This window comes from Engystomops pustulosus, chromosome 4 (assembly GCF_040894005.1).
Source record: "Engystomops pustulosus chromosome 4, aEngPut4.maternal, whole genome shotgun sequence".
Taxonomy (NCBI): domain Eukaryota; kingdom Metazoa; phylum Chordata; class Amphibia; order Anura; family Leptodactylidae; genus Engystomops; species Engystomops pustulosus.
Window position 1 is genome coordinate 5,352,884 of NC_092414.1, and position 25,549 is coordinate 5,378,432.

The following is a 25,549-nucleotide window of genomic DNA, read 5'->3' on the forward strand; positions in this document are numbered from 1 at the left end:
GTGTGAGAGGTAGTCACAGCCCCGCCCCCTGCCTGTATATCCTGTGTGATGGTAGTCACAGCCCCGCCCCCTGCTTGTATATCCTGTGTGAGAGGTAGTCACAGCCCCGCCCCCTGCCTGTATACCCTGTGTGAGAGGTAGTCACAGCCCCGCCCCCTGCCTGTATATCCTGTGTGAGAGGTAGTCACAGCCCCGCCCCCTGCCTGTATATCCTGTGAGAGGTAGTCACAGCCCCGCCCCCTGCCTGTATATCCTGTGTGAGAGGTAGTCACAGCCCCGCCCCCTGCCTGTATATCCTGTGTGAGAGGTAGTCACAGCCCCGCCCCCTGTCTGTATATCCTGTGTGAGCGGTAGTCACAGCCCCGCCCCCTGTCTGTATATCCTGTGTGAGCGGTAGTCACAGCCCCGCCCCCTGCCTGTATATCCTGTGTGAGAGGTAGTCACAGCCCCGCCCCCTGCCTGTATATCCTGTGTGAGAGGTAGTCACAGCCCCGCCCCCTGCCTGTGTATCCTGTGTGAGAGGTAGTCACAGCCCCGCCCCCTGCCTGTATATCCTGTGTGAGAGGTAGTCACAGCCCCGCCCCCTGCCTGTATATCCTGTGTGAGAGGTAGTCACAGCCCCGCCCCCTGCCTGTATATCCTGTGTGAGAGGTAGTCACAGCCCCGCCCCCTGCCTGTATATCCTGTGTGAGAGGTAATCACAGCCCCGCCCCCTACCTGTCTATCCTGTGTGAGAGGTAGTCACAGCCCCGCCCCCTGCCTGTATATCCTGTGTGAGAGGTAATCACAGCCCCGCCCCCTACCTGTCTATCCTGTGTGAGAGGTAGTCACAGCCCCGCCCCCTACCTGTCTATCCTGTGTGAGAGGTAGACACAGCCCCGCCCCCTGCCTGTATATCCTGTGTGAGAGGTAGCCCCGCCCCCTGCCTGTATATCCTGTGTGAGAGGTAGCCCCGCCCCCTGCCTGTATATCCTGTGTGAGAGGTAGTCACAGCCCCGCCCCCTGCCTGTATATCCTGTGTGAGAGGTAGTCACAGCCCCGCCCCCTGTCTGTATATCCTGTGTGAGAGGTAGTCACAGCCCCGCCCCCTGCTGATGACATGATCAGGGTATAGTGCGGGCTGGTGCAGGGTGTTGTGTATATACTGTATATATATAGATGTGGGCGGCGGCTCCTGTGCGGTGCGGGGGTCATGTGCTCGGGGTCACTGCTGTCTGTGACCTCTCTCTGGTTTGGGGATTTCCCCTCTGACCTCAGATCTTGCTGTCATGTTGACTCACTGTCTGACACGGGCGACGCCCAGCAGGGGGAGGGGTGACACCCAGTGGGGGGAGGGGCCTGTGGAGAGTCTCCTGTGCTCCCTGGAGAAGACATTAGAGCGGAGGAGCGTCTCCAGCAGGTGAGGAGTCCTGCGCCCCGTCCTGTCCTGAGGGAGGGGGGGGTAGAACATGTACGGGGTCTGCTGGAAGTATTCACCCCCCTGAGTGACCCCTGTGACCCCTCAGTAATGGGGTAAGTGCTGGGGGGTGAATACTTATGCAATGGCTGATTCCGGCTCTTGTAGCTGGTGGGGGGTGAATACTTTTTGATGGGCGGGTCTCTATATCACACACCTGGCACCTGGCTCCGCCTCTTCCTAGTTATAGGCGGGTGTAAAGTGATGACATAAAAAGGTCGATATTTCTAGGATCTCTGCTTGCTGTCAGTAAATTTTCACTCTCCTGCTGACATTCGGGTACTGAAAAGCCGCTGCTTCTCAGCTGAGGGTTTGTTACAATGTGTCCAGCTCAGATAAAGCGACACTGCCCTGATACTTTCTTGCCTCTATTGATACATTGTAGCAGCATGGATGTTACTGTAACAAACCCCCAGCTGTGAGGAGTCTGAGGTTACGATGGTCTTGTGTAAACACAGGGCAGGAAAACCCGAATTGCACCACAACCCACAAGGCAGTATCGTTTTTTTTATTTGCTGAGAACTTTGAACTTTTTAACCCCCCCCCCCCGCCCCTCCCATATATAACCCCAGACCAGTCCAGACTGTGAGCTGCTGCCTGCACACGGGGTGTAAACACTTAACCCTTCCTGCTCTACAGCACACAGGAAACCAGAGGGTTAACAGTGATGTCACGTGATCAGCGGAACTCAAATTCCTACGTGTAAAATAACAAGTCACAACCGCCACATACATGTCACAGGATCATTACTCATCAGTATCATAATAATACTACTATAATACTGCCCCCTATGTACAGGAATATAACTACTATAATACTGCCCCCTATGTACAAGAATATAACTACTATAATACTGCCCCCTATGTACAGGGATATAACTACTATAATGCTGCCCCCTATGTACAGGAATATAACTACTATAATACTGCCCCCTATGTACAAGAATATAACTACTATAATACTGCCTCCTATGTACAGGAATATAACTACTATAATACTGCCCCCTATGTACAGGAATATAACTACTATAATACTGCCCCCTATGTACAAGAATATAACTACTATAATACTGCCCCCTATGTACAGGGATATAACTACTATAATGCTGCCCCCTATGTACAGGAATATAACTACTATAATACTGCCCCCTATGTACAGGAATATAACTACTATAATACTGCCCCCTATGTACAGGGATATAACTACTATAATACTGCCCCCTATGTACAGGAATATAACTACTATAATACTGCCCCCTATGTACAAGAATATAACTACTATAATACTGCCTCCTATGTACAGGAATATAACTACTATAATACTGCCCCTTATGTACAAGAATATAACTACTATAATGCTGCCCCCTATGTACAGGAATATAACTACTATAATACTGCCCCCTATGTACAGGAATATAACTACTATAATACTGCCCCCTATGTACAGGAATATAACTACTATAATACTGCCCCCTATGTACAGGAATATAACTACTATAATACTGCCCCCTATGTACAAGAATATAACTACTATAATACTGCCTCCTATGTACAGGAATATAACTACTATAATACTGCCCCCTATGTACAGGAATATAACTACTATAATACTGCCCCCTATGTACAGGAATATAACTACTATAATACTGCCCCTATGTACAGGAATATAACTACTATAATACTGCCCCCTATGTACAAGAATATAACTACTATAATACTGCTCCCTATGTACAAGAATATAACTACTATAATACTGCCCCCTATGTACAGGAATATAACTCCTATAATACTGACCCCTATGTACAGGAATATAACTACTATAATACTGCCCCCTATGTACAGGAATATAACTACTATAATACTGCCCCCTATGTACAGGAATATAACTCCTATAATACTGCCCCCTATGTACAGGAATATAACTACTATAATACTGCCCCCTATGTACAAGAATATAACTACTATAATACTGCCCCCTATGTACAAGAATATAACTACTATAATACTGCCCCCTATGTACAAGAATATAACTACTATAATACTGCCCCCTATGTACAGGAATATAACTACTATAATACTGCCCCCTATGTACAGGGATATAACTACTATAATACTGCCCCCTATGTACAGGAATATAACTACTATAATACTGCCCCCTATGTACAGGAATATAACTACTATAATACTGATCCCTATGTACAAGAATATAACTACTATAATACTGCCCCCTATGTACAGGAATATAACTACTATAATACTGCCCCCTATGTACCGGAATATAACTACTATAATACTGCCCCCTATATACAGGAATATAACTACTATAATACTGCCCCCTATGTACAAGAATATAACTACTATAATACTGCCCCCTATGTACCGGAATATAACTACTATAATACTGCCCCCTATGTACAGGAATATAACTACTATAATACTGCCCCCTATGTACAGGAATATAACTACTATAATACTGCCCCCTATGTACAGGAATATAACTACTATAATACTGCCCGCTATGTACAGGAATATAACTACTATAATACTGCCCGCTATGTACAGGAATATAACTACTATAATACTGCCCCCTATGTACAGGAATATAACTACTATAATACTGCCCCCTATGTACAGGAATATAACTACTATAATACTGCCCCCTATGTACAGGAATATAACTACTATAATACTGCCCCCTATGTACAAGAATATAACTACTATAATACTGCCCTCTATGTACAGGAATATAACTACTATAATACTGCCCCCTATGTACAGGAATATAACTACTATAATACTGCCCCCTATGTACAGGAATATAACTACTATAATACTGCCCCCTATGTACAAGAATATAACTACTATAATACTGCCCTCTATGTACAGGAATATAACCACTATAATACTGCCCCTATGTACAAGAATATAACTACTATAATACTGCCCCTATGTACAGGAATATAACTACTATAATACTGCCCCCTATGTACAGGAATATAACTACTATAATACTGCCCCCTATGTACAGGAATATAACTACTATAATACTGCCCCCTATGTACAGGAATATAACTACTATAATACTGCCCCCAATGTACAGGAATATAACTACTATAATACTGCCTCCTATGTACAGGAATATAATTACTATAATTCTGCCCCCTATGTACAAGAATATAACTGCTATAATACTGCCCCTATGTACAGGAATATAACTACTATTAAACTGCCCCCTATGTACAGGAATATAACTACTATAATACTGCCCCCTATGTACAAGAATATAACTACTATAATACTGCCCCCTATGTACAGGAATATAACTACTATAATACTGCCCCCTATGTACAGGAATATAACTACTATAATACTGCCCCCTATGTCCAGGAATATAACTACTATAATACTGCCCCCCATGTACAGGAATATAACTACTATAATACTGCCCCCTATGTACAAGAATATAACTACTATAATACTGCCCCTATGTACAAGAATATAACTACTATAATACTGCCCCCTATGTACAAGAATATAACTACTATAATACTGCCCCCTATGTACAGGAATATAACTACTATAATACTGCCCCCTATGTACAGGAATATAACTACTATAATACTGCCCCCTATGTACAGGAATATAACTACTATAATACTGCCCCCTATGTACAAGAATATAACTACTATATTACTGCCCCCTATGTACAAGAATATAACTACTATATTACTGCCCCCTATGTACAAGAATATAACTACTATAATACTGCCCCCTATGTACAGGAATATAACTACTATAATACTGCCCCCTATGTACAAGAATATAACTACTATAATACTGCCCCCTATGTACAAGAATATAACTACTATAATACTGCCCCCTATGTACAAGAATATAACTACTATAATACTGCCCCCTATGTACAAGAATATAACTACTATAATACTGCCTCCTATGTACAAGAATATAACTACTATAATACTATCCCCTATGTACAGGAATATAACTACTATAATACTGCCCCCTATGTACAGGAATATAACTACTATAATACTGCCCCCTATGTACAAGAATATAACTACTATAATACTGCCCCCTATGTACAAGAATATAACTACTATAATACTGCCCCCTATGTACAAGAATATAACTACTATAATACTGCCTCCTATGTACAAGAATATAACTACTATAATACTGCCCCCTATGTACAAGAATATAACTACTATAATACTGCCCCCTATGTACAAGAATATAACTACTATAATACTGCCCCCTATGTACAAGAATATAACTACTATAATACTGCCCCCTATGTACAAGAATATAACTACTATAATACTGCCCCCTATGTACAAGAATATAACTACTATAATACTGCCCCCTATGTACAAGAATATAACTACTATAATACTGCCTCCTATGTACAAGAATATAACTACTATAATACTATCCCCTATGTACAGGAATATAACTACTATAATACTGCCCCCTATGTACAGGAATATAACTACTATAATACTGCCCCCTATGTACAGGAATATAACTACTATAATACTGCCCCCTATGTACAGGAATATAACTACTATAATACTGCCCCCTATGTACAAGAATATAACTACTATAATACTGCCCCCTATGTACAGGAATATAACTACTATAATACTGCCCCCTATGTACAGGAATATAACTACTATAATACTGCCCCCTATGTACAGGAATATAACTACTATAATACTGCCCCCTATGTACAGGGATACAACTACTATAATACTGCCCCCTATGTACAGGGATATAACTACTATAATACTGCCCCCTATGTACAGGAATATAACTACTATAATACTGCCCCCTATGTACAAGAATATAACTACTATAATACTGCACCCTATGTACAGGAATATAACTACTATAATACTGCCCCCTATGTACAGGAATATAACTACTATAATACTGCCCCCTATGTACAAGAATATAACTACTATAATACTGCCCCCTATGTACAGGAATATAACTACTATAATACTGCCCCCTATGTACAAGAATATAACTACTATAATACTGCCCCCTATGTCCAGGAATATAACTACTATAATACTGCCCCCTATGTACAAGAATATAACTACTATAATACTGCCCCCTATGTACAAGAATATAACTACTATAATACTGCCCCCTATGTACAGGAATATAACTACTATAATACTGCCCCCTATGTACAAGAATATAACTACTATAATACTGCCCCCTATGTACAGGAATATAACTACTATAATACTGCCCCCTATGTACAAGAATATAACTACTATAATACTGCCCCCTATGTACAGGAATATAACTGCTATAATACTGCCCCCTATGTACAGGAATATAACTACTATAATACTGCCCCCTATGTCCAGGAATATAACTACTATAATACTACCGCTATGTACAAGGATATAACTACTATAATACTGCCCCCTATGTACAAGAATATAACTACTATAATACTGCCCCCTATGTACAGGAATATAACTACTATAATACTGCCCCCTATGTACAAGAATATAACTACTATAATACTGCCCCCTATGTCCAGGAATATAACTACTATAATACTGCCCCCTATGTACAAGAATATAACTACTATAATACTGCCCCCTATGTACAAGAATATAACTACTATAATACTGTCCCCTATGTCCAGGAATATAACTACTATAATACTGCCCCCTATGTACAGGAATATAACTACTATAATACTGCCCCCTATGTACAGGAATATAACTACTATAATACTGCCCCCTATGTACAGGAATATAACTACTATAATACTGCCCCCTATGTACAAGAATATAACTACTATAATACTGCCCCCTATGTACAAGAATATAACTACTATAATACTGCCCCCTATGTACAAGAATATAACTACTATAATACTGCCCCCTATGTACAGGAATATAACTACTATAATACTGCCCCCTATGTACAGGAATATAACTACTATAATACTGCCCCCTATGTCCAGGAATATAACTACTATAATACTGCCCCCTATGTACAGGAATATAACTACTATAATACTGCCCCCTATGTACAAGAATATAACTACTATAATACTGCCCCCTATGTCCAGGAATATAACTACTATAATACTGCCCCCTATGTCCAGGAATATAACTACTATAATACTGCCTCCTATGTACAGGAATATAACTACTATAATACTGCCCCCTATGTCCAGGAATATAACTACTATAATACTGCCCCCTATGTACAGGAATATAACTACTATAATACTGCCCCCTATGTACAAGAATATAACTACTATAATACTGCCCCCTATGTCCAGGAATATAACTACTATAATACTGCCCCCTATGTACAGGAATATAACTACTATAATACTGCCCCCTATGTACAGGAATATAACTACTATAATACTGCCCCCTATGTACAGGAATATAACTACTATAATACTGCCCCCAATGTACAAGAATATAACTACTATAATACTGCCCCCTATGTACAGGAATATAACTACTATAATACTGCCCCCTATGTACAAGAATATAACTACTATAATACTGCCCCTATGTACAGGAATATAACTACTATAATACTGCCCCCTATGTACAGGAATATAACTACTATAATACTGCCCCCTATGTACAGGAATATAACTACTATAATACTGCCCCCTATGTACAGGAATATAACTACTATAATACTGCTCCCTATGTACAGGAATATAACTACTATAATACTGCCCCCTATGTACAAGAATATAACTACTATAATACTGCCCCCTATGTACAGGAATATAACTACTATAATACTGCCCCCTATGTACAGGAATATAACTACTATAATACTGCCCCCTATGTACAAGAATATAACTACTATAATACTGCCCCCTATGTACAAGAATATAACTACTATAATACTGCCCCCTATGTACAGGAATATAACTACTATAATACTGCCCCCTATGTACAGGAATATAACTACTATAATACTGCCCCCTATGTACAGGAATATAACTACTATAATACTGCCCCCTATGTACAGGAATATAACTACTATAATACTGCCCCCTATGTACAGGAATATAACTACTATAATACTGCCCCCTATGTACAGGAATATAACTACTATAATACTGCCCCCTATGTACAGGAATATAACTACTATAATACTGCCCCCTATGTACAAGACTATAACTACTATAATACTGCCCCCTATGTACAAGAATATAACTACTATAATACTGCCCCCTATGTACAGGAATATAACTACTATAATACTGCCCCCTATGTACAGGAATATAACTACTATAATACTGCCCCCTATGTACAAGAATATAACTACTATAATACTGCCCCCTATGTACAGGAATATAACTACTATAATACTGCCTCCTATGTACAGGGATATAACTACTATAATACTGCCCCCTATGTACAAGAATATAACTACTATAATACTGCCCCCTATGTACAGGAATATAACTACTATAATACTGCCCCCTATGTACAGGAATATAACTACTATAATACTGCCCCCTATGTACAGGAATATAACTACTATAATACTGCCCCCTATGTACAAGAATATAACTACTATAATACTGCCCCCTATGTACAGGAATATAACTACTATAATACTGCCCCCTATGTACAGGAATATAACTACTATAATACTGCCCCCTATGTACAGGGATATAACTACTATAATACTGTCCCCTATGTACAGGGATATAACTACTATAATACTGCCCCCTATGTACAGGAATATAACTACTATAATACTGCCCCCTATGTACAGGAATATAACTACTATAACACTGCCCCCTATGTACAGGAATATAACTACTATAATACTGCTCCCTATGTACAAGAATATAACTACTATAATACTGCCCCCTATGTACAAGAATATAACTACTATAATACTGCCCCCTATGTACACGAATATAACTACTATAATACTGCTCCCTATGTACAAGAATATAACTACTATAATACTGCCCCCTATGTACAGGAATATAACTACTATAACACTGCCCCCTATGTACAGGAATATAACTACTATAATACTGCTCCCTATGTACAAGAATATAACTACTATAATACTGCCCCCTATGTACAAGAATATAACTACTATAATACTGCTCCCTATGTACAAGAATATAACTACTATAATACTGCCCCCTATGTACAGGAATATAACTACTATAATACTGCCCCCTATGTACAGGAATATAACTACTATTATACTGCCCCTATGTACAAGAATATAACTACTATAATACTGCCCCCTATGTACAGGAATATAACTACTATAATACTGCCCCCTATGTACAGGTTTATTCTATAATACTGCCCCCTATGTACAGGAATATAACTACTATAATACTGCCCCCTATGTACAGGAATATAACTACTATAATACTGCCCCCTATGTACAGGAATATAACTACTATAATACTGCCCCCTATGTACAAGAATATAACTACTATAATACTGCCCCCTATGTACAGGAATATAACTACTATAATACTGCCCCCCTATGTACAGGAATATAACTACTATAATACTGCCCCCTATGTACAAGAATATAACTACTATAATACTACCCCTATGTACAGGAATATAACTACTATAATACTACCCCTATGTACAGGAATATAACTACTATAATACTACCCCTATGTACAGGAATATAACTACTATAATACTGCCCCCTATGTACAGGAATATAACTACTATAATACTACCCCTATGTACAGGAATATAACTACTATAATACTGCCCCCTATGTACAGGAATATAACTACTATAATACTACCCCTATGTACAGGAATATAACTACTATAATACTGCCCCCCTATGTACAGGTTTATTCTATAATACTGCCCCCTGGTGGTGACCACGGTCATGGTGTCGGTGCGGGATGAGGCGCTGGAGGAGGTTCCTCTGCAGGAGGAGGAGGAGGGCTTGGAGTTTCGGGTGCTGATGGTCTATGCTCAGCGCACTTTGCCCAGGAGTAGGTACGAGGAGCTGATGAAGGGGAGGTCCGGAGCGGTGGGAGATGTCGCTGCCTCTAATGGGGGACACCTGGAAGACCTCGGACCCTCAGTCCGTCCCAAGAAAGAGAAGAAGAAAAGTTTCCGGCGGATGATGACCCCCATGTGTCTGCGGCCGGCGGGAAGCAAGAAACAGAAGAAAGTGAAATCCCCATCCGGCGGTGAGTGGGGGCTCCGGGGTCTCGGCGCTGAGAGCTTCATCCGTACAACGCGATTCTCCGTGTGTTTGTAGAGAAGTCGGGAGACGCCCGGGTGAGAGGACTGGTCCAGAGACTGGCGGCCATCGTGCAGAGACTGCAGGAGCAGGACCACCAGCAGGTCGGGTTCAGAGGGGTCCGGAGGCTGTACAGCATCGAGCACGACGGAGACGGTGAGAGCCGAGCCCATCATCACAATGTATCACTCCCATCATCCCTGACCCCAGGAGCTCACAATCTAATCTCCACGTCACACACAGTGTATCACTCCCATCATCCCTGACCCCAGGAGCTCACAATCTAATCTCCTATCACTCCCATCATCCCTGACCCAGGAGCTCACAATCTAATCTCCACGTCACACACAGTGTATCACTCCCATCATCCCTGACCCCAGGAGCTCACAATCTAATCTCCTATCACTCCCATCATCCCTGACCCCAGGAGCTCACAATCTAATCTCCTATCACTCCCATCATCCCTGACCCAGGAGCTCACAATCTAATCTCCTATCACTCCCATCATCCCTGACCCTGGAGCTCACAATCTAATCTCCTATCACTCCCATCATCCCTGACCCAGGAGCTCACAATCTAATCTCCTATCACTCCCATCATCCCTGACCCAGGAGCTCACAATCTAATCTCCTATCACTCCCATCATCCCTGACCCCGGAGCTCACAATCTAATCTCCCCGTCACACACAATGTATCACTCCCATCATCCCTGACCCAGGAGCTCACAATCTAATCTCCCCGTCACACACAATGTATCACTCCCATCATCCCTGACCCAGGAGCTCACAATCTAATCTCCTATCACTCCCATCATCCCTGACCCAGGAGCTCACAATCTAATCTCCTATCACTCCCATCATCCCTGACCAAGGAGCTCACAATCTAATCTCCTATCACACACAATGTATCACTCCCATCATCCCTGACCCCGGAGCTCACAATCTAATCTCCTATCACACACAGTGTATCACTCCCATCATCCCTGACCCCAGGAGCTCACAATCTAATCTCCTATCACTCCCATCATCCCTGACCCAGGAGCTCACAATCTAATCTCCTATCACTCCCATCATCCCTGACCCCGGAGCTCACAATCTAATCTCCTATCACACACAGTGTATCGCTCCCATCATCCCTGACACCAGGAGCTCACAATCTAATCTCCTATCACACACAATGTATCACTCCCATCATCCCTGACCCCGGAGCTCACAATCTAATCTCCTATCACTCCCATCATCCCTGACCCCAGGAGCTCACAATCTAATCTCCTATCACACACAGTGTATCACTCCCATCATCCCTGACCCCAGGAGCTCACAATCTAATCTCCTATCACACACAATGTATCACTCCCATCATCCCTGACCCAGGAGCTCACAATCTAATCTCCTATCACACACAGTGTATCACTCCCATCATCCCTGACCCCAGGAGCTCACAATCTAATCTCCTATCACACACAATGTATCACTCCCATCATCCCTGACCCCAGGAGCTCACAATCTAATCTCCTATCACACACAATGTATCACTCCCATCATCCCTGACCCCAGGAGCTCACAATCTAATCTCCTATCACACACAATGTATCACTCCCATCATCCCTGACCCCGGAGCTCACAATCTAATCTCCTATCACTCCCATCATCCCTGACCCCAGGAGCTCACAATCTAATCTCCTATCACACACAGTGTATCACTCCCATCATCCCTGACCCCAGGAGCTCACAATCTAATCTCCTATCACACACAGTGTATCACTCCCATCATCCCTGACCCCAGGAGCTCACAATCTAATCTCCTATCACACACAATGTATCACTCCCATCATCCCTGACCCCAGGAGCTCACAATCTAATCTCCTATCACACACAATGTATCACTCCCATCATCCCTGACCCCGGAGCTCACAATCTAATCTCCTATCATGCCATGCATCACTCCCATCATCCCTGACCCCAGGAGCTCACAATCTAATCTCCTATCACTCCCATCATCCCTGACCCTGGAGCTCACAATCTAATCTCCTATCACTCCCATCATCCCTGACCCCAGGAGCTGACAATCTAATCTCCTATCACACACAGTGTATCACTCCCATCATCCCTGACCCCAGGAGCTCACAATCTAATCTCCTATCACTCCCATCATCCCTGACCCCAGGAGCTCACAATCTAATCTCTTATCACTCCCATCATCCCTGACCCCAGGAGCTCACAATCTAATCTCCTATCACACACAATGTATCACTCCCATCATCCCTGACCCCGGAGCTCACAATCTAATCTCCTATCACTCCCATCATCCCTTACCCCAGGAGCTCACAATCTAATCTCCTATCACTCCCATCATCCCTGACCCCAGGAGCTGACAATCTAATCTCCTATCACACACAGTGTATCACTCCCATCATCCCTGACCCCAGGAGCTCACAATCTAATCTCCTATCACACACAATGTATCACTCCCATCATCCCTGACCCCAGGAGCTCACAATCTAATCTCCTATCACACACAATGTATCACTCCCATCATCCCTGACCCCAGGAGCTCACAATCTAATCTCCTATCACACACAATGTATCACTCCCATCATCCCTGACCCAGGAGCTCACAATCTAATCTCCTATCACACACAATGTATCACTCCCATCATCCCTGACCCCAGGAGCTCACAATCTAATCTCCTATCACTCCCATCATCCCTGACCCTGGAGCTCACAATCTAATCTCCTATCACTCCCATCATCCCTGACCCTGGAGCTCACAATCTAATCTCCTATCACTCCCATCATCCCTGACCCTGGAGCTCACAATCTAATCTCCTATCACTCCCATCATCCCTGACCCCAGGAGCTCACAATCTAATCTCCTATCACACACAGTGTATCACTCCCATCATCCCTGACCCCAGGAGCTCACAATCTAATCTCCTATCACACACAGTGTATCACTCCCATCATCTCTGACCCAGGAGCTCACAATCTAATCTCCTATCACTCCCATCATCCCTGTCCCTGGAGCTCACAATCTAATCTCCTATCACTCCCATCATCCCTGACCCAGGAGCTCACAATCTAATCTCCTATCACTCCCATCATCCCTGACCCCAGGAGCTCACAATCTAATCTCCTATCACACACAGTGTATCACTCCCATCATCCCTGACCCCAGGAGCTCACAATCTAATCTCCTATCACACACAGTGTATCACTCCCATCATCTCTGACCCCAGGAGCTCACAATCTAATCTCCTATCACAAACAATGTATCACTCCCATCATCCCTGACCCAGGAGCTCACAATCTAATCTCCTATCACACACAGTGTATCACTCCCATCATCCCTGACCCCAGGAGCTCACTATCTAATCTCCTATCACACACAATGTATCACTCCCATCATCCCTGACCCAGGAGCTCACAATCTAATCTCCTATCACACACAGTGTATCACTCCCATCATCCCTGACCCAGGAGCTCACAATCTAATCTCCTATCACACACAATGTATCACTCCCATCATCCCTGACCCAGGAGCTCACAATCTAATCTCCTATCACACACAATGTATCACTCCCATCATCCCTGACCCCAGGAGCTCACAATCTAATCTCATATCACACACAATGTATCACTCCCATCATCCCTGACCCCAGGAGCTCACAATCTAATCTCCTATCACACACAATGTATCACTCCCATCATCCCTGACCCAGGAGCTCACAATCTAATCTCCTATCACACACAATGTATCACTCCCATCATCCCTGACCCCAGGAGCTCACAATCTAATCTCCTATCACACACAATGTATCACTCCCATCATCCCTGACCCAGGAGCTCACAATCTAATCTCCTATCACACACAATGTATCACTCCCATCATCCCTGACCCAGGAGCTCACAATCTAATCTCCTATCACACACAGTGTATCACTCCTATCATCCCTGACCCCAGGAGCTCACAATCTAATCTCCTATCACACACAATGTATCACTCCCATCATCCCTGACCCAGGAGCTCACAATCTAATCTCCTATCACATACAATGTATCACTCCCATCATCCCTGACCCCAGGAGCTCACAATCTAATCTCCTATCACACACAATGTATCACTCCCATCATCCCTGACCCAAGAGCTCACAATCTAATCTCCTATCACTCCCATCATCCCTGACCCTGGAGCTCTCAATCTAATCTCCTATCACTCCCATCATCCCTGACCCAGGAGCTCACAATCTAATCTCCTATCACTCCCATCATCCCTGACCCCAGGAGCTCACAATCTAATCTCCTATCACACACAATGTATCACTCCCATCATCCCTGACCTAGGAGCTCACAATCTAATCTCCTATCACACACAAATGTATCACTCCCATCATCCCTGACCCCAGGAGTTCACAATCTAATCTCCTATCACTCCCATCATTCCTGACCCTGGAGCTCACAATCTAATCTCCTATCACTCCCATCATCCCTGACCCAGGAGCTCACAATCTAATCTCCTATCACACACAATGTATCACTCCCATCATCCCTGACCCCAGGAGCTCACAATCTAATCCCCTATCACACACAATGTATCACTCCCATCATCCCTGACCCCAGGAGCTCACAATCTAATCTCCCTATCACACACAATGTATCACTCCCATCATCCCTGACCCAGGAGCTCACAATCTAATCTCCTATCACTTCCATCATCCCTGACCCTGGAGCTCACAATCTAATCTCCTATCACTCCCATCATCCCTGACCCAGGAGCTCACAATCTAATCTCCTATCACTCCCATCATCCCTGACCCCGGAGCTCACAATCTAATCTCCTATCACTCCCATCATCCCTGACCCAGGAGCTCACAATCTAATCTCCTATCACACACAGTGTATCACTCCCATCATCCCTGACCCAGGAGCTCACAATCTAATCTCCTATCACACACAATGTATCACTCCCATCATCCCTGACCCCAGGAGCTCACAATCTAATCTCCTATCACACTCACAATTATCACTCCCATCATCCCTGACCCCAGGAGCTCACAATCTAATCTCCTATCACACACAATGTATCACTCCCATCATCCCTGACCCCAGGAGCTCACAATCTAATCTCCTATCACACTCACAATTATCACTCCCATCATCCCTGACCCCAGGAGCTCACAATCTAATCTCCTATCACACACAGTGTATCACTCCCATCATCCCTGACCCCAGGAGCTCACAATCTAATCTCCTATCACACACAGTGTATCACTCCCATCATCCCTGACACCAGGAGCTGACAATCTAATCTCCTATCACACACAGTGTATCACTCCCATCATCCCTGACCCCAGGAGCTCACAATCTAATCTCCTATCACACACAGTGTATCACTCACATCATCCCTGACCCAGGAGCTCACAATCTAATCTCCTATCACTCCCATCATCCCTGACCCCAGGAGCTCACAATCTAATCTCTTATCACTCCCATCATCCCTGACCCCAGGAGCTCACAATCTAATCTCCTATCACACACAATGTATCACTCCCATCATCCCTGACCCCGGAGCTCACAATCTAATCTCCTATCACTCCCATCATCCCTGACCCCAGGAGCTCACAATCTAATCTCCTATCACACACAGTGTATCACTCCCATCATCCCTGACCCCAGGAGTTGTGGGTAACATCTGTGAATATACCTCTGGGATCTCGGCACTAGAGATGTAGCAGAGCTGAATGTGTCACGGCTCTGGATGTTTTCTGCTGTGAACTGACCGGATGAAGATTTTAAATTTCTCATTTTAGGGGAAGAAAATTTAATTGCAGAAATTGTGGCGATTCTAAGGGCAGAAGGCGACAAACTGGATAAGGAGGTGATTGCAATAAGGCAATAAGTAACATCAGGCAGCCTGCAGGTGGTGCTATTATCTGTTATATATTATACAGGAGGTGCAGTAACATCAGGCAGCCTGCAGGTGGTGCTATTATCTGTTATATATTATACAGGAGGTGCAGTAACATCAGGCAGCCTGCAGGTGGTGCTATTATCTGTTATATTATACAGGAGGTGCAGTAACATCAGGCAGCCTGCAGGTGGTGCTATTATCTGTTATATTATACAGGAGGTGCAGTAACATCAGGCAGCCTGCAGGTGGTGCTATTATCTGTTATATTATACAGGAGGTGCAGTAACATCAGGCAGCCTGCAGGTGGTGCTATTATCTGTTATATTATACAGGAGGTGCAGTAACATCAGGCAGCCTGCAGGTGGTGCTATTATCTGTTATATTATACAGGAGGTGCAGTAACATCAGGCAGCCTGCAGGTGGTGCTATTATCTGTTATATTATACAGGAGGTGCAGTAACATCAGGCAGCCTGCAGGTGGAGCTATTATCTGTTATATTATACAGGAGGTGCAGTAACATCAGGCAGCCTGCAGGTGGTGCTATTATCTGTTATATATTATACAGGAGGTGCAGTAACATCAGGCAGCCTGCAGGTGGTGCTATTATCTGTTATATATTATACAGGAGGTGCAGTAACATCAGGCAGCCTGCGGGTGGTGCTATTATCTGTTATATTATACAGGAGGTGCAGTAACATCAGGCAGCCTGCAGGTGGAGCTATTATCTGTTATATTATACAGGAGGTGCAGTAACATCAGGCAGCCTGCAGGTGGTGCTATTATCTGTTATATTATACAGGAGGTGCAGTAACATCAGGCAGCCTGCAGGTGGTGCTATTATCTGTTATATTATACAGGAGGTGCAGTGACATCAGGCAGCCTGCAGGTGGTGCTATTATCTGTTATATTATACAGGAGGTGCAGTAACATCAGGCAGCCTGCAGGTGGTGCTATTATCTGTTATATATTATACAGGAGGTGCAGTAACATCAGGCAGCCTGCAGGTGGTGCTATTATCTGTTATATTATACAGGAGGTGCAGTAACATCAGGCAGCCTGCAGGTGGTGCTATTATCTGTTATATATTATACAGGAGGAGCAGTAACATCAGGCAGCCTGCAGGTGGTGCTATTATCTGTTATATTATACAGGAGGTGCAGTGACATCAGGCAGCCTGCAGGTGGTGCTATTATCTGTTATATATTATACAGGAGGTGCAGTAACATCAGGCAGCCTGCAGGTGGTGCTATTATCTGTTATATTATACAGGAGGTGCAGTAACATCAGGCAGCCTGCAGGTGGTGCTATTATCTGTTATATTATACAGGAGGTGCAGTAACATCAGGCAGCCTGCAGGTGGTGCTATTATCTGTTATATTATACAGGAGGTGCAGTAACATCAGGCAGCCTGCAGGTGGTGCTATTATCTGTTATATTATACAGGAGGTGCAGTAACATCAGGCAGCCTGCGGGTGGTGCTATTATCTGTTATATTATACAGGAGGTGCAGTAACATCAGGCAGCCTGCGGGTGGTGCTATTATCTGTTATATTATACAGGAGGTGCAGTAACATCAGGCAGCCTGCAGGTGGTGCTATTATCTGTTATATTATACAGGAGGTGCAGTAACATCAGGCAGCCTGCAGGTGGTGCTATTATCTGTTATATTATACAGGAGGTGCAGTAACATCAGGCAGCCTGCAGGTGGTGCTATTATCTGTTATATATTATACAGGAGGTGCAGTAACATCAGGCAGCCTGTGGGTGGTGCTATTATCTGTTATATATTATACAGGAGGTGCAGTAACATCAGGCAGCCTGCAGGTGGTGCTATTATCTGTTATATATTATACAGGAGGTGCAGTAACATCAGGCAGCCTGCAGGTGGTGCTATTATCTGTTATATTATACAGGAGGTGCAGTGACATCAGGCAGCCTGCAGGTGGTGCTATTATCTGTTATATTATACAGGAGGTGCAGTAACATCAGGCAGCCTGCAGGTGGCGCTATTATCTGTTATATATTATACAGGAGGTGCAGTAACATCAGGCAGCCTGCAGGTGGTGCTATTATCTGTTATATTATACAGGAGGTGCAGTAACATCAGGCAGCCTGCAGGTGGTGCTATTATCTGTTATATATTATACAGGAGGTGCAGTAACATCAGGCAGCCTGCAGGTGGTGCTATTATCTGTTATATTATACAGGAGGTGCAGTAACATCAGGCAGCCTGCAGGTGGTGCTATTATCTGTTATATTATACAGGAGGTGCAGTAACATCAGGCAGCCTGCGGGTGGTGCTATTATCTGTTATATTATACAGGAGGTGCAGTAACATCAGGCAGCCTGCAGGTGGTGCTATTATCTGTTATATATTATACAGGAGGTGCAGTAACATCAGGCAGCCTGCAGGTGGTGCTATTATCTGTTATATTATACAGGAGGTGCAGTAACATCAGGCAGCCTGCAGGTGGTGCTATTATCTGTTATATTATACAGGAGGTGCAGTAACATCAGGCAGCCTGCGGGTGGTGCTATTATCTGTTATATTATACAGGAGGTGCAGTAACATCAGGCAGCCTGCAGGTGGTGCTATTATCTGTTATATTATACAGGAGGTGCAGTGACATCAGGCAGCCTGCAGGTGGTGCTATTATCTGTTATATATTATACAGGAGGTGCAGTAACATCAGGCAGCCTGCAGGTGGTGCTATTATCTGTTATATATTATACAGGAGGTGCAGTAACATCAGGCAGCCTGCAGGTGATGCTATTATCTGTTATATTATACAGGAGGTGCAGTAACATCAGGCAGCCTGCAGGTGGTGCTATTATCTGTTATATATTATACAGGAGGTGCAGTAACATCAGGCAGCCTGCAGGTGGTGCTATTATCTGTTATATATTATACAGGAGGTGCAGTAACATCAGGCAGCCTGCAGGTGGTGCTATTATCTGTTATATATTATACAGGAGGTGCAGTAACATCAGGCAGCCTGCAGGTGGTGCTATTATCTGTTATATATTATACAGGAGGAGCAGTAACATCAGGCAGCCTGCAGGTGGTGCTATTATCTGTTATATATTATACAGGAGGTGCAGTAACATCAGGCAGCCTGCAGGTGGTGCTATTATCTGTTATATTATACAGGAGGTGCAGTAACATCAGGCAGCCTGCAGGTGGTGCTATTATCTGTTATATATTATACAGGAGGTGCAGTAACATCAGGCAGCCTGCAGGTGGTGCTATTATCTGTTATATTATACAGGAGGTGCAGTAACATCAGGCAGCCTGCAGGTGGTGCTATTATCTGTTATATATTATACAGGAGGTGCAGTAACATCAGGCAGCCTGCAGGTGGTGCTATTATCTGTTATATATTATACAGGAGGTGCAGTAACATCAGGCAGCCTGCAGGTGGTGCTATTATCTGTTATATATTATACAGGAGGTGCAGTAACATCAGGCAGCCTGCAGGTGGTGCTATTATCTGTTATATTATACAGGAGGTGCAGTAACATCAGGCAGCCTGCAGGTGGTGCTATTATCTGTTATATATTATACAGGAGGTGCAGTAACTTCAGGCAGCCTGCAGGTGGTGCTATTATCTGTTATATATTATACAGGAGGTGCAGTAACATCAGGCAGCCTGCAGGTGGTGCTATTATCTGTTATATTATACAGGAGGTGCAGTAACATCAGGCAGCCTGCAGGTGGTGCTATTATCTGTTATAAATTATACAGGAGGTGCAGTAACATCAGGCAGCCTGCAGGTGGTGCTATTATCTGTTATATATTATACAAGGGGTGCAGTAACATCAGGCAGCCTGCAGGTGGTGCTATTATCTGTTATATTATACAGGAGGTGCAGTAACATCAGGCATCCTGCAGGTGGTGCTATTATCTGTTATATATTATACAGGAGGTGCAGTAACATCAGGCAGCCTGCAGGTGGTGCTATTATCTGTTATATATTATACAGGAGGTGCAGTAACATCAGGCAGCCTGCAGGTGGTGCTATTATCTGTTATATTATACAGGAGGTGCAGTAACATCAGGCAGCCTGCAGGTGGTGCTATTATCTGTTATATTATACAGGAGGTGCAGTAACATCAGGCATCCTGCAGGTGGTGCTATTATCTGTTATATATTATACAGGAGGTGCAGTAACATCAGGCAGCCTGCGGGTGGTGCTATTATCTGTTATATATTATACAGGAGGTGCAGTAACATCAGGCAGCCTGCAGGTGGTGCTATTATCTGTTATATTATACAGGAGGTGCAGTAACATCAGGCAGCCTGCAGGTGGTGCTATTATCTGTTATATATTATACAGGAGGTGCAGTAACATCAGGCAGCCTGCAGGTGGTGCTATTATCTGTTATATTATACAGGAGGTGCAGTAACATCAGGCAGCCTGCAGGTGGTGCTATTATCTGTTATATATTATACAGGAGGTGCAGTAACATCAGGCAGCCTGCGGGTGGTGCTATTATCTGTTATATATTATACAGGAGGTGCAGTAACATCAGGCAGCCTGCAGGTGGTGCTATTATCTGTTATATATTATACAGGAGGTGCAGTAACATCAGGCAGCCTGCAGGTGGTGCTATTATCTGTTATATTATACAGGAGGTGCAGTAACATCAGGCAGCCTGCAGGTGGTGCTATTATCTGTTATATTATACAGGAGGTGCAGTAACATCAGGCAGCCTGCAGGTGGTGCTATTATCTGTTATATTATACAGGAGGTGCAGTAACATCAGGCAGCCTGCAGGTGGTGCTATTATCTGTTATATATTATACAGGAGGTGCAGTAACATCAGGCAGCCTGCAGGTGGTGCTATTATCTGTTATATTATACAGGAGGAGCAGTAACATCAGGCAGCCTGCAGGTGGTGCTATTATCTGTTATATATTATACAGGAGGTGCAGTAACATCAGGCAGCCTGCAGGTGGTGCTATTATCTGTTATATATTATACAGGAGGTGCAGTAACATCAGGCAGCCTGCAGGTGGTGCTATTATCTGTTATATTATACAGGAGGAGCAGTAACATCAGGCAGCCTGCAGGTGGTGCTATTATCTGTTATATTATACAGGAGGTGCAGTAACATCAGGCAGCCTGCAGGTGGTGCTATTATCTGTTATATTATACAGGAGGTGCAGTAACATCAGGCAGCCTGCAGGTGGTGCTATTATCTGTTATATATTATACAGGAGGTGCAGTAACATCAGGCAGCCTGCAGGTGGTGCTGTTATCTGTTATATTATACAGGAAATGCAGTAACATCAGGCAGCCTGCAGGTGGTGCTATTATCTGTTATATTATACAGGAGGTGCAGTAACATCAGGCAGCCTGCAGGTGGTGCTATTATCTGTTATATTATACAGGAGGTGCAGTAACATCAGGCAGCCTGCAGGTGTTGCTATTATCTGTTATATTATACAGGAGGTGCAGTAACATCAGGCAGCCTTCAGGTGGTGCTATTATCTGTTATATATTATACAGGAGGTGCAGTAACATCAGGCAGCCTGCAGGTGGTGCTATTATCTGTTATATATTATACAGGAGGTGCAGTAACATCAGGCAGCCTGCGGGTGGTGCTATTATCTGTTATATTATACAGGAGGTGCAGTAACATCAGGCAGCCTGCAGGTGGTGCTATTGTCTGTTATATTATACAGGAGGTGCAGTAACATCAGGCAGCCTGCAGGTGGTGCTATTATCTGTTATATTATACAGGAGGAGCAGTAACATCAGGCAGCCTGCAGGTGGTGCTATTATCTGTTATATTATACAGGAGGTGCAGTAACATCAGGCAGCCTGCAGGTGGTGCTATTATCTGTTATATTATACAGGAGGAGCAGTAACATCAGGCAGCCTGCAGGTGGTGCTATTATCTGTTATATTATACAGGAGGAGCAGTAACATCAGGCAGCCTGCAGGTGGTGCTATTATCTGTTATATTATACAGGAGGTGCAGTAACATCAGGCAGCCTGCAGGTGGTGCTATTATCTGTTATATATTATACAGGAGGTGCAGTAACATCAGGCAGCCTGCGGGTGGTGCTATTATCTGTTATATTATACAGGAGGTGCAGTAACATCAGGCAGCCTGCGGGTGGTGCTATTATCTGTTATATTATACAGGAGGTGCAGTAACATCAGGCAGCCTGCAGGTGGTGCTATTATCTGTTATATTATACAGGAGGTGCAGTAACATCAGGCAGCCTGCAGGTGGTGCTATTATCTGTTATGTATTATACAGGAGGTGCAGTAACATCAGGCAGCCTGCAGGTGGCGCTATTATCTGTTATATTATACAGGAGGTGCAGTAACATCAGGCAGCCTGCAGGTGGTGCTATTATCTGTTATATTATACAGGAGGTGCAGTAACATCAGGCAGCCTGCAGGTGTTGCTATTATCTGTTATATTATACAGGAGGTGCAGTAACATCAGGCAGCCTGCAGGTGGTGCTATTATCTGTTATATTATACAGGAGGTGCAGTAACATCAGGCAGCCTGCAGGTGGTGCTATTATCTGTTATATATTATACAGGAGGTGCAGTAACATCAGGCAGCCTGCAGGTGGTGCTATTATCTGTTATATATTATACAGGAGGTGCAGTAACATCAGGCAGCCTGCAGGTGGTGCTATTATCTGTTATATTATACAGGAGGTGCAGTGACATCAGGCAGCCTGCAGGTGGTGCTATTATCTGTTATATTATACAGGAGGTGCAGTAACATCAGGCAGCCTGCAGGTGGTGCTATTATCTGTTATATTATACAGGAGGTGCAGTAACATCAGGCAGCCTGCAGGTGGTGCTATTATCTGTTATATTATACAGGAGGTGCAGTAACATCAGGCAGCCTGCGGGTGGTGCTATTATCTGTTATATATTATACAGGAGGTGCAGTAACATCAGGCAGCCTGCAGGTGGTGCTATTATCTGTTATATTATACAGGAGGTGCAGTAACATCAAGCAGCCTGCAGGTGGTGCTATTATCTGTTATATATTATACAGGAGGTGCAGTAACATCAGGCAGCCTGCAGGTGGTGCTATTATCTGTTATATTATACAGGAGGTGCAGTAACATCAAGCAGCCTGCAGGTGGTGCTATTATCTGTTATATATTATACAGGAGGTGCAGTAACATCAGGCAGCCTGCAGGTGGTGCTATTATCTGTTATATTATACAGGAGGTGCAGTAACATCAGGCAGCCTGCAGGTGGTGCTATTATCTGTTATATTATACAGGAGGTGCAGTAACATCAGGCATCCTGCAGGTGGTGCTATTATCTGTTATATATTATACAGGAGGTGCAGTAACATCAGGCATCCTGCAGGTGGTGCTATTATCTGTTATATATTATACAGGAGGTGCAGTAACATCAGGCAGCCTGCAGGTGGCGCTATTATCTGTTATATATTATACAGGAGGTGCAGTAACATCAGGCAGCCTGCAGGTGGTGCTATTATCTGTTATATATTATACAGGAGGAGCAGTAACATCAGGCAGCCTGCAGGTGGTGCTATTATCTGTTATATATTATACAGGAGGAGCAGTAACATCAGGCAGCCTGCAGGTGGTGCTATTATCTGTTATATTATACAGGAGGAGCAGTAACATCAGGCAGCCTGCAGGTGGTGCTATTATCTGTTATATTATACAGGAGGTGCAGTAACATCAGGCAGCCTGCAGGTGGCGCTATTAGCTGTTATATATTATACAGGAGGTGCAGTAACATCAGGCAGCCTGCAGGTGGTGCTATTATCTGTTATATATTATACAGGAGGAGCAGTAACATCAGGCAGCCTGCAGGTGGTGCTATTATCTGTTATATATTATACAGGAGGTGCAGTAACATCAGGCAGCCTGCAGGTGGTGCTATTATCTGTTATATTATACAGGAGGTGTAGTAACATCAGGCAGCCTGCAGGTGGTGCTATTATCTGTTATATATTATACAGGAGGTGCAGTAACATCAGGCAGCCTGCAGGTGGTGCTATTATCTGTTATATATTATACAGGAGGTGCAGTAACATCAGGCAGCCTGCAGGTGGTGCTATTATCTGTTATATTATACAGGAGGTGCAGTAACATCAGGCAGCCTGCAGGTGGTGCTATTATCTGTTATATTATACAGGAGGTGCAGTAACATCAGGCAGCCTGCGGGTGGCGCTATTATCTGTTATATATTATACAGGAGGTGCAGTAACATCAGGCAGCCTGCAGGTGGTGCTATTATCTGTTATATATTATACAGGAGGTGCAGTAACATCAGGCAGCCTGCAGGTGGTGCTATTATCTGTTATATATTATACAGGAGGTGCAGTAACATCAGGCATCCTGCAGGTGGTGCTATTATCTGTTATATATTATACAGGAGGTGCAGTAACATCAGGCAGCCTGCAGGTGGTGCTATTATCTGTTATATATTATACAGGAGGTGCAGTAACATCAGGCAGCCTGCAGGTGGTGCTATTATCTGTTATATATTATACAGGAGGTGCAGTAACATCAGGCAGCCTGCAGGTGGTGCTATTATCTGTTATATATTATACAGGAGGTGCAGTAACATCAGGCAGCCTGCAGGTGGTGCTATTATCTGTTATATATTATACAGGAGGTGCAGTAACATCAGGCAGCCTGCAGGTGGTGCTATTATCTGTTATATATTATACAGGAGGTGCAGTAACATCAGGCAGCCTGCAGGTGGTGCTATTATCTGTTATATTATACAGGAGGTGCAGTAACATCAGGCAGCCTGCAGGTGGTGCTATTATCTGTTATATTATACAGGAGGTGCAGTAACATCAGACAGCCTGCAGGTGGTGCTATTATCTGTTATATATTATACAGGAGGTGCAGTAACATCAGGCA

At 43.7% G+C, this 25,549-nt stretch overlaps 1 protein-coding gene across 2 annotated transcripts in view; it reads left to right on the forward strand.

Annotated features, from left to right (window-relative positions):
• Positions 1-1,311: 1,311 nt before the first annotated feature.
• The window catches only part of BCL2L14 (BCL2 like 14), a 30,450-nt gene continuing 6,212 nt past the window's right edge, over positions 1,312-25,549 (forward strand). The window contains exons 1-4 of one of the 2 annotated variants that reach the window (XM_072144863.1): positions 1,312-1,399; positions 10,340-10,689; positions 10,761-10,898; positions 16,552-16,619. In XM_072144863.1, the coding sequence (XP_072000964.1) occupies positions 10,380-10,689; positions 10,761-10,898; positions 16,552-16,619 (516 nt within the window). In that variant the 5' untranslated portion in view covers positions 1,312-1,399; positions 10,340-10,379. Of the gene's footprint in view, positions 1,400-1,431; positions 1,513-10,339; positions 10,690-10,760; positions 10,899-16,551; positions 16,620-25,549 lie in introns of those variants that run through there. The other variant, XM_072144864.1, reaches the window with a different exon arrangement.